We start from the raw sequence: 10,655 nt of genomic DNA on the forward strand, positions 1-10,655 counted from the left end.
AGCCACCGGCTTACGCCACAGACACAGCAACGTGGGATCCAAGCCGTGTCTGTGACCTACACCACAGCTCACGGCAATTTCAGATCCTTAACCCACTGAGCAAGGCCAGGGTTCCTAGTCGGATTCGTTAACCATTGCGCGACAACGGGAACTCCGAGTTTAACTCAATTTTGTTCAAAGTCTCTTGATACCCTTGGTAGGAATCTGGTGAAAGAAATCTCCAGAAAGATGCCAAGTGGAGAACAAACACTTTTGGAAAACCTATCTTTGGTTGGCTGTTTTATAACTGAGTTACTTGTACATCACAGTGAATGGAGGGAAGAAGATATGGAGGATTCTTTCTTTTCTTTTCTTTTTTTTTTTTTTTTTTTTTGTCTTTTGTCTTTTTTTAGGGCCGCACTCGCGGCATGTGGTTCCCAGGCTAAGGGTCTAATCGGAGCTGTAGCCACTGGCCTACACCACAGCCACAGCAATGCCAGATTCAAGCTGAACCTGCAACATACACCACATCTCATGGCAACACTGGATCCTTAACCCACTGAGCGAGGCCAGAGATCGAACCCACAACCTCATGGTTCCTGATCGGATTCTTTTCTGCTGCGCCATGACGGGAACTCCCATGACGGGAACTCCCGAGGAGGGTTCTTGAGAGTGGAGGGAGGGTCAGATTTTCCTTGTTTCCTGAAACTGCAAAGATTCTTTGTGTGATGCAGACCAGGGTGGGAGACCTCCCTACTCCTGGCAGACCCTTAAGCACAAAACAGAGCTTCTGATTTCTGTAGGAAAAGGTATTGGTATTTGTGAACAATCCTTAATATGAGGAGAAAAAGAAAGTCTTATTTCTGTGCCTAATGGTGTCACCTTGATTTGAATCTGTATTGAACTTAACTAATTATCAGAAAATTATAAGCATCAAAATGTATACGGAAAGGGGCCAGTGGGATTAGGATTCTGCTGCCAAGAACCTTGGAACATGAGTGGGGCACATTGCCAACTGGGAGCATCTTCTGTGAGATGCACCTAAGGAAAATGTTTACTGGCAGGAGCTGGCAGGACAAGGACAGGACTAGATACAACGGACTCACCCTTATTTCTCCCCTGGCTTCAAGATCCCCAAGAGCCCACAGTGGCCACCTTCCGTGGAATCTCAGTCTTGGGAATGTCTCACTTCCTGGGGCTCACTCCTCTTTCTCTGCTAACATTCTCAGACTTAGTCTTTGCTTCCATCCAGTTTACTATGCTGATCCCATCTTTCTGGCAGGAAACATCTTTTGTGTGTGTGTGTGTGTGTGTGTGTGTGTGTGTGTGTGTGTGTGTCTTTTTAGGGCTGCACCTGAAGCATATAGAAGGTCCCGGGCTAGGGGTCAAATCAGAGCTGCAAATGCCAGCCTACATCACAGCCACAGTAACTCAGGATCCAAGCTGCATCTTCAACTTACCCCACAGCTCATGGCAATGCCAGATTCCTGACCCACTGAGCAAGGCCAGGGATTGAACCCTCATCCTCATGAATACTAGTCGGATTCATTTCTGCTGCATCACAATGAGGATGCCCATGACAGGAAACAATTTATATGATAACAACTCTCTTCATTGTGACACTCTTTTTTAATTTCTAAACTCAACCCAGGAGTTGCCGTCGTGGCGCAGTGGTTAAGGAATCCGACTAGGAATCATGAGGTTGCAGGTTCGGTCCCTGCCCTTGCTCAGTGGGTCGACGATCCGGCCTTGCCGTGAGCTGTGGTGTAGGTTGCAGACGCGGCTCGGATCCTGTGTTGCTGTGGCTCTGGCGTAGGCCAGTGGCTGCAGCTCCGATTCGACCCCTAGGCTGGGAACCTCCATATGCAGTGGGAGTGGCCCAAGAAACAGCAAAAAAAAAAAAAAAAAAAAAAAAAAAAGACAAATAAAATAAAATATTTGCTAAAAAAAATAAATTAAAGAATAAAAATAAATAAAAATAAAAAAAGAATACAATTTTTTCTTCTTTGCAGGACAGATGCTCACTCATAGCCTTTGAAAAACTTATGGTTTCCAACCTGGACAGCTGCATGCAAATCAATGAAACTAGAACACACCCTCACACCATGCACAAAAATAAACTCAAAATGGCTTAAAGACTTAAATATAAGACAAGACACCATCAAACTTCTGGAAAAGAACATAGGCAAAACTTTCTCTGACATAAACCTTACAAATATTTTCTCAGGTCAGTCTCCCAAAGCAACAGAAATAAAAGCAAAAATAAACCTATGAGAACTAATCAAACTGACAAGCTTTTGCATAGCAAAGGAAACCGAAAAGAAAACAAAAAGACAACTTATAGAATGGGAGAAAATCCTTTCAAATGATGCAACTGACAAGGGCTTAATCTCTAAAATATACAAACAACTTATACAACTCAACAGCAAAAAAGCCAACAACCCAATGGAAAAATGGGCAAGACGCGGGAATAGACATTTCTCCAAGGAAGATATACAGATGGCCAACAAGCACATGAAAAAATGCTCAGCATCCCTGATTGTTAGAGAAATGCAAATCAAAACCACCATGAGGAGTTCCCCTCATGGCGCAGGGGAAAAAATCCAACTAGTAACCATGAGGTTTCGGGTTCCATCCCTGGCCTCGCTTAGAGGGTTAAGGATCCGGTGTTGCCGTGAGCTGTGGTGTAGGTCGCAGACGGGGCTCAGATCTGGCATTACTGTGGCTCTGGTGTAGGCTGGCATTACTGTGGCTCTGGTGTAGGCTGGCAGCAACAGCTCTGATTAGACCCCTAGCAGGCGAACCTCCGTATGCCGTGGGAGTGACCCTAGAAAAGGCTAATAGATCAAAAAAAAGACTACCATGAGATACCACCTCACACCAGTCAGAATGGCCATCATTAATAAGTCCACAAATAACAAATGCTGGAGGGGGTGTGGAGAAAAGGGAACCCTCCTGCACTGTTTGTGGGAATGTAAGCTGGTACAACTACTACGGAGAACAGTATGGAGGTACCTTAGAAAACTATATATAGAACTACCACATGACCCAGCAACCCCACTCTTGGGCATATAGCCGGACAAAACTTTCCTTAAAAAAGACACATGCACCCACATGTTCACTGCAGCTCTATTCACAATAGCCAAGACATGGAAACAACCTAAATGTCCATCGACAGATGATTGAATTTGGAAGATGTGGTATGTACACACAATGAAACACTCAGCCATACAAAAGAACAAAATAATGCCATTTGCAGCAGCATGGATGGAACTAGAGACTCACATACTGAGTGAAGTAAGTCAGAAAGAGAAATACAAATACCATATGACGTCACTCATACCTGGAATCTAATATATGGCAGAAATGAATCTTTCCACAGAAAAGAAACTCATGGACTTGGAGAACAGACTTGTGGTTGCCAAGGGGAAGAGGGAGGGAGTGAGATGGATGGGGACCTTGGGACTAATAGATGCAGACTCTTGGCTTTGGAATGGACAAGCAGTGGGATCCTGCTGTGTAGCACTGGGAACTATGTCTGGTCCCTTTGATGGAGCATGATAATGTGAGAAAAAAGAATGTATACATGTATGTGTAACTGGGTCACCATGTTGTACAGTAGAAAAGAAAAAATGTATTGGGGAAATAAAAATTGATTACAATAAAAGATTGATTACAATAAAAAGAAAAGAAAAGAAAAGAAAAAGAAAAACTTTTGTTTTCCAAAGGAGACAGTTTGGGGGTGGGGGATGGTCTGGGGGTTTGGGATGGAAATGCTATAAAACTGGGTTGTGATGATCAATGTACAGCTATAAATGTAATATAATTCATTGAGTTAAAAAAAAGAATGAATATTTGATTCAATCAAGTCATCTGGACAGAAACAAAGATCCAATCTGGAATAACCTAATCGTTGATCTGGAATCCAATCAGGTAGCACCTTCTTTTTTTTTATAATTTTTTTTTATTTTCCCACTGTACAGCAAGGGGGTCAGGTTATCCTTACATGTATACATTACAATTACATTTTTTCCCCCATCCTTTCTTCGGTTGCAACATGAGTATCTAGACAAAGTTCTCAATGCTATTCAGCAGGAACTCCTTGTAAATCTATTCTAAGTTGTGTCTGATAGGCCCAAGCTCCCGATCCCTCCCATTCCCTCCCCCTCCCATCAGGCAGCCACAAGTCTCTTCCAAGTCCATGATTTTCTTTTCTGAGGAGATGTTCATTTGTGCTGGATATTAGATTCCAGTTATAAGTGATATCATATGGTATTTGTCTTTGTCTTTCTGGCTCATTTCGCTCAGTATGAGATTCTCTAGTTCCATCCATGTTGCTGCAAATGGCATTATGTCATTCTTTTTTATGGCTGAGTAGTATTCCATTGTGTATATATACCACATCTTCCGAATCCAATCATCTGTCATGGACATTTGGGTTGTTTCCATGTTCTGGCTCTTGTGAATAGAGGTAGCACCTTCTGATTGGAGGTTAGTAGCTGGTAAGGGAGATGATGTGATCAGAAAGCTCTATAAAAGCCTCAGGCAGCAAAGGAAAGAGGCAGACACTTCTTCCTCTGGAGTCACTGTCTGGGTTCTCCACCTGGCCTGAGCTCTGAGTATTCACTCCACGACCACATCACATCCCAGCGGGTGAGTTACTGACCTCAACTAAAGACAACCTCAGTCTATCTAGGTCAGCAGGTCTTGAATGGTGGCCTGCAGTTCAGGATGGCAGGGAGATTTTCCATTTTCAATCTTTTCAGATGTACAGTTATAAAATTTTGAGTTTGCCTCTAAATGTAGTTTCACCTTAATTTCAAACATTTTTTTTTTTTGGTCTTTTGTCTCTTTAGGGCCTCAAGCATGACATATGGAGTTTCCCAGTCTAGGGGTCTAATTGGAGCTGTAGCTGCCAGCCTACGCCAGAGCCACAGTAAGGCCATCTGAGCCGCATCTGTGACCTACACCGCAGCTCACGGCAACACCAGATCCTTAACCCATTGAGAGAGGCCAGGGGTCGAACCTGCAACCTCATGGTTCCTAGGTGGATTTATTTCCCCTGGGCCAAGACTGGAACTCCTTAATCTCAAGCATTTTGCTGTGTATTTTGCTTTATATCATTTTTAAATATCTTAGACAATTAGATTTTATTTTTAGAGAAAAACATCTGTCTGGAATTTTACTTCTTTTTGATTTCCTTTCTTTCTTTTTTTTTTTTCCTTCTGTTTTCTTTTTTGGCTGGCCCACAGCATATGGAATTCCTAGCCAGGCATCAAGTCTGACCTAGAGTTGTGACCTGCAAGGTCACTTAACCCAATGTGCCAGGCCAGGGGTCTAACCCACATCACTGCCACTGCAAAGCACTATCAATCCTGATGCTCCACAGTGGGAACTCCAAGAATCTTATATCTTGACATTAAAAATATTTAGTTTTGTGGGAGTTCCCGTCATGGCTCAGCGGTAATGAATCTGACTAGGTTCCATGAGGTTGTGGGTTCGATCTTTGGCCTTGCTTGCTGGTCGGGGATCCAGCGTTACTGTGAGCTGGGGTGTAGTTCGCAGACTCGCTTGCATCCCGCATTGCTGTGGTTATGGTATAAGCTGGCAGCTGCAGCTCTGATTCAACCCCTAGCCTGGGAACTTCCATATGTCGAAAGTATGGCATATGGAAGTTAGATTTTTTGCTAAAAAGAAAAAAAAAACTTAGTTTGTGCACATGACAATCATTTTAGGACTATTTCCTTAATCTTTCCCACCCCTGTTAAGTGTGGGAGCTTAGAATGGGGGCTGTGTTGTGCTATTTGTTGCGCCTGTTCCCACAGTTTTGTGCTCCATGGGATGGTCACAAACTTTTCTCCAAAAAGATTGGGCTCGGCCTTCAGGCTTGTGGGACCCACTTCCCAGTGCAACATAATGAAGTGACACAGTGATGGGAAAGGGATGGATTAGTGGTTGGGTTTCTTCCTCCTTAGTACATGTGAGAAGCTTGTTCTGGTGCCCACAGGGGCGGAGCTATGACTTTGTGCCCAGAGTGAAATTCGGATAAATCGAGGCCCTACCAGAGCCGTGACTGTGTCTCTGAGGTGGGTCCCCTGAAGGGTGGGGAGACAGATGAAAGTATTCGTGCTTGACCTCCTGAAGATGCCTTGTCTGTCAGCTTCCACAGGATTCCTTTAGCAGAAGAGCCAAGATGAGTGTCTGGAACCCTCTGAGACTGCGGGACCTGGCAGGAATGAGCCTGCTAAAGGACGAGGCTTTGGCCATCACTGCTCTGGAGTATCTGCCCACGGAGCTCTTCCCCCCACTGTTCATGGAGGCCTTCTATGGGAGTCACAGGGAGACCCTGAAGGCCATGGTGCAAGCCTGGCCCTTTGGCCGCCTGCCCCTGGGAGGCCTGATGCAATTTCCTCATGCAAGAGCCTTACAAGCCGTGCTGGATGGGCTGGATGTCCTGCTTGCCCAGAGGGTTCACCCCAGGTGAGTCTGATCCAGGCAGCGTAGTAGGATCCTGGCATCCCTGAAGTGACTGCAGGGAGAGTGGGTGGTAATGGCAGGGAACAGAGGCTACTGATGGCACCAGGGAAGAAGTACAGAGCCTTGGCCATTCCTGAGTCACACGGGAAAGGCTTTCCAGAAGTATAGGCGTGCCTGAGATGCAGAAGAACTTGAGAAAGAACATGTCTCAGGCTCTTCTCAGGGATGCTTCCAAGCACTAGGGGTAGAGAACCCAGAAGGATGGAAGGGAAAAGGAGGTGGAGGGAGGCAAGGCAGAGAGGGGAGAAGAGGGCGAGGCAGCAGGTGATATCAGGGCTATGGAGTAGGAGCACAGGTGGGAAGTCTGAGTGTTGCCTAAATTCTGAGGCTGTGCTTTCACCCAGTGTGGATTAATGAATCCATCCCAACCAACCCATCTGCTGTTTCCCCGCAGGAGGTGCAAACTGCGGGTGCTGGATTTGAGGAATACTAGCCATGACTTCTGGAGCATGTGGTCTGGAGCCAGGGCCCCCATGTGCTCAAGGATGCTGAAGGCACCGGTGGCTGAGGACAGGTCAAGGGCAGAGCATCCCTTGGCCCCCATGGAAATATTCATTGATCTCTGCCTCAGTGAGAAGACCCTGGATGGATTCCTCTCTTACTTCATGAGCTGGGTGGAAGAGAGACTACTCTCAATACACCTGTGCTGTAAGAAGCTGAGGGTGCTTTCAATGGACAAGAAAAACATTCAGGTTCTGCGTATGGTGCGGCTGGACTGTATCCAGGAGGTGGAAGTGAGTTGCACCTGGCCGCTGTCCACCCTGGCCACGTTTGCCCCTCTCCTGGGTCAGATGAGCAACATGCAGAGGCTTCTTGTCTCTCGTGTCCACGTATCTGCGCCTGAGGAGCAGGAGCAGCATTGCCTCCAGTTTACCTCTCAGTTCCTCAGGCTGCAGCACCTCCGGGATCTCCATCTGGAAGCTCCCTCCTTCCTTGAAGGCCGCCTGGACCAGATGCTCAGGTGAGAGTGGCACCGCTGGCCAAATCACAGTGAACACAGCACTAGAATGCCAAAGGCACTGGCTCCCTTGCAGCTCTGTCCCGAAGTGTTTGACCACATAGCCACAAAATCAAGGGAAAAGCACAAACTTGGGTGGAGGCTCTGGAAAGGGATACCATGCGCGGAAGTTACAGGCCAGGGGCTGGGATTCAGTGGAAGGGTGTGTGGGAAGTGGGACTTATGGCGCAGAGGACTTAGGAAAGTAGGTAAGTGAAAGGAGTGTTGCAGAGGGAAAACCGCATCCGACCTGAGCATTTCTCAAGGGAAGGTCTGTGCTCACCCCTTCTGGGACCACAGTGAGCTTCTCTCAAATTCCTCATCTGTCAAATGTCCACTTGTGCTGGAGATAAATGCCTAATACCTGGGAAATGCAGGATTCTGGAGATGGTGGGGTGGGATAGGCAGCACAAAGGGTATTCAGATGTGCTAGGTGGTTGCTGATGAAGCGGGATGGGCGAGAGCTCCTGCAGCCTGGCCATCCCAGCAGGTGGTGGTATAGGATCTTGTGTCTCTGCAGGTCACCCACCAGCCTTACCCGGCCTGAGATATGGCCTTCTGGGGCCAAGCATGGGCTGAAGGAAACCTGAGTTGAAGACATTTCATGTTTTGTTTCAGTGTTGAAATTCAGTGGTGTCCACACTTGATTGAGGCAAGGTGCCAGGCTCCCCTCTGAGAATGTTTTAGGTATTCCATTGACTTCACAGTCAGAGGCACATTGAATAAGTTTTACTCTGCTTATTGATGATTAAAAAAAAAGCTTTCAAGGCTCTATGAACCCGACCCAGCCACACCCTGAACGTGAAAGGACTCAGGCTCAAGTAGGCTGGGAATTCTAGGTACTGATTGGTATCAGATGGTCAGATCAGTCTTGACCTTAGGCAAATCATGTTCCCCACCTCGAGGTCACCTTCAACACCTGTTTCCCAGAAATAATTCTTCTGCTTTGTCCCCAGGTGCCTGATGAGCCCCTTGGAGAACCTGGCAATAACCAACTGCCTGCTTACAGAATCAGACGTGACCCACCTGTCCCAGTGCCCCAGCATCAGTCAGCTAAAGGGCCTGGATCTGAGTGGCATCACCCTGACTCACTTCAGTCCTTACATCCTGCAGGTTCTGCTGGAGAAAGTTGCATCCACCCTGCAGGAACTGTACTTGGAGAAGTGTGGGATCGTGGACCCCCAGCTGGAGGCCATCCTGCCTGCCCTGAGCCACTGCTCAGCGCTCACCTCCTTCAGCGTGAGGGGGAACCTCCTCTCCCTGGCCATCGTGCAGAAGGTGCTGGGCTGCACCACAGGACTGCCCGGTTTATGCCAAGAGCTCTACCCTCCCCCTCGGGAGAGTTACAGCTCTCTGGGTACCCTTCTTCCAGGGAGACTCGCCCAGGTTCGGGCTGAGTTGTTAGAGAGCCTGAGAGCCTTAGGACGACCCAGGACCATCTGGATTAGCTACAGCCCCTGTCCTCACTGTGGAAATGACGCATTCAAACATGCAGAGCGCATTGTGTACAGCTGAAGGCCCCATGCCAGTTGGTTGTCTCCATGCAAAGATTTCCTCTGTTCACTTTGAAGATGAAATCTAGGACATAATTCCATCAAGAAGGGCAAACACCTTCAATGTGAATGGCAAAATGAAATGTGGTCCAGCAGGAGTGCAGGATTGCAGAGGATAATGTGATTTGGGGAATTGATGGGACTTAAAGGGACATGTGCTTTGTAGAGTCAGATACATGAATCTAAATTTCTGGAGGGAGGGAGTTCCCATGGGGCACGGAGGAAATGAATCCGACTAGGAATCATGAAGTTGCAGATTTGATCCATGGCTTTGCCTAGTGTGTTAAGGATTGAAGTTGCCATGAGCTGGGTGTCGGTTGCAAACGAGGCTCAGGTCCTGGTTTGCTGTGGCCGTGGCATAGGCCGGCAGCTGTAGCTCCAATTCAACCCTCAGCCTGGGAACTTCCATATGCCACGGGTCAGTCCTAAAATGACCAATATAAACAAATACATACATACCTACATAAATAAATAAATTTCTGAAAGGAAATTCCAGCTTGAGACACACATGTTGGAATTACTCCTGGATAGGGGGGTGTAAAAAAAAAGGTGAGGGAGTTCCCTTTGTGGCACAGTGGAAATGAGTCATACTAGGAGCCATGAGGTTGCAGGGTTGATCCCTGGCCTAGCTCAGTGGATTAAGGATCTGGTGTTGCCATGAGCTGTGGTGTAGGTCACAGGTTCGGCTTGGATCTCGCGTTGCTGTGGCATTGGTGTAGGTTTGTAGCTGTAGCTCCGACCCTTAGCCTGAGAACCTCCATTAGGCTTGGTTTCAGCCCTAAAAAGTGAAAGAAAGAAAGAAAGAAAGAAAGAAAGAAAGAAAGAAAGAAAGAAAGAAAGAAAGAAAAAAGAAAGAAAGAAAGAAAGAAAGAAAGAGAAAGAAAGAAAGAAAGAAAGAAAAGAAAGAAAGAAAGAAAGAAAGAAAGGTGAGAATTAAAGTGACACACTGTATAAATTGACCAGGGTCCTCCATGGTATATCATCCTGTGTTCTCAGGAATCTCTCTTTAGCAATAAAGAACAAAGGCACTGAGTTATCCATGATCTGAAAACTCACCATTTCTATAAGTTCTTTATTCTGTATGGAGAGTCACCTCATTACTTATTTCTGTGGCTGTTCTGTGGGCTAAAGCACAGTGCAGGGGGAACACAAGGACCAGTGAGCCACTGGGGTGAAGAGCTCTTGTGTCCTCACTGCCTCATCAGGCCATGAACCTGGATAAGAGCATCCCCATGGTTCTCATGGGGGGTCCATCCTTCTCAGTTCCTGGCCTTTGAGTGTGCCGGGAATGGGCTTCTCTGCCCAAAGCATAGCCCCTAGTTTGGGAAGGTTTCATTCATACTGCTGGTGAACTGGAGACTCTTATCCTAACCAACCCATGCCTATCAATGTTAGGTACTCTTCCTTCTTGAAATCTAGTTTTGGCCAATAAAGACACCAAAATAACTTTTAGCGAATTACTGAACAGTTTAAGCATTGAACATGATTTTAGTATTTCCAGTCACATGAAAAAGTATATCCTTTTAGGGGTAGGCCATGTGAAAGAGAGATTGACATTATTTCCATAACACGTCCTTTCTTCCTCAAGT

General features: G+C 46.5%; 1 protein-coding gene across 1 annotated transcript; it reads left to right on the forward strand.

Annotated features, from left to right (window-relative positions):
• On the forward strand, nucleotides 6,173-9,028 carry LOC100517659 (melanoma antigen preferentially expressed in tumors-like). The gene is made up of 3 exons (XM_005665019.2): nucleotides 6,173-6,459; nucleotides 6,911-7,477; nucleotides 8,470-9,028. Exons 1-3 carry the CDS (start codon nucleotides 6,173-6,175, stop codon nucleotides 9,026-9,028), a joined length of 1,413 nt encoding a protein of 470 aa, XP_005665076.2.

The sequence above is a fragment of the Sus scrofa genome, chromosome 6, assembly GCF_000003025.6.
Source record: "Sus scrofa isolate TJ Tabasco breed Duroc chromosome 6, Sscrofa11.1, whole genome shotgun sequence".
Lineage (NCBI taxonomy): Eukaryota > Metazoa > Chordata > Mammalia > Artiodactyla > Suidae > Sus > Sus scrofa.

Coding starts and splice junctions, on each gene's coding strand:
- LOC100517659 (XM_005665019.2), top strand. CDS start 6,173: ATGAGTGTCTGGAACCCTCTGAGACTGCGGGACCTGGCAGGAATGAGC. Junction 6,460..6,910: donor GCCCAGAGGGTTCACCCCAG/GTGAGTCTGATC, acceptor GTTTCCCCGCAG/GAGGTGCAAACTGCGGGTGC. Junction 7,478..8,469: donor CGCCTGGACCAGATGCTCAG/GTGAGAGTGGCA, acceptor CTTTGTCCCCAG/GTGCCTGATGAGCCCCTTGG.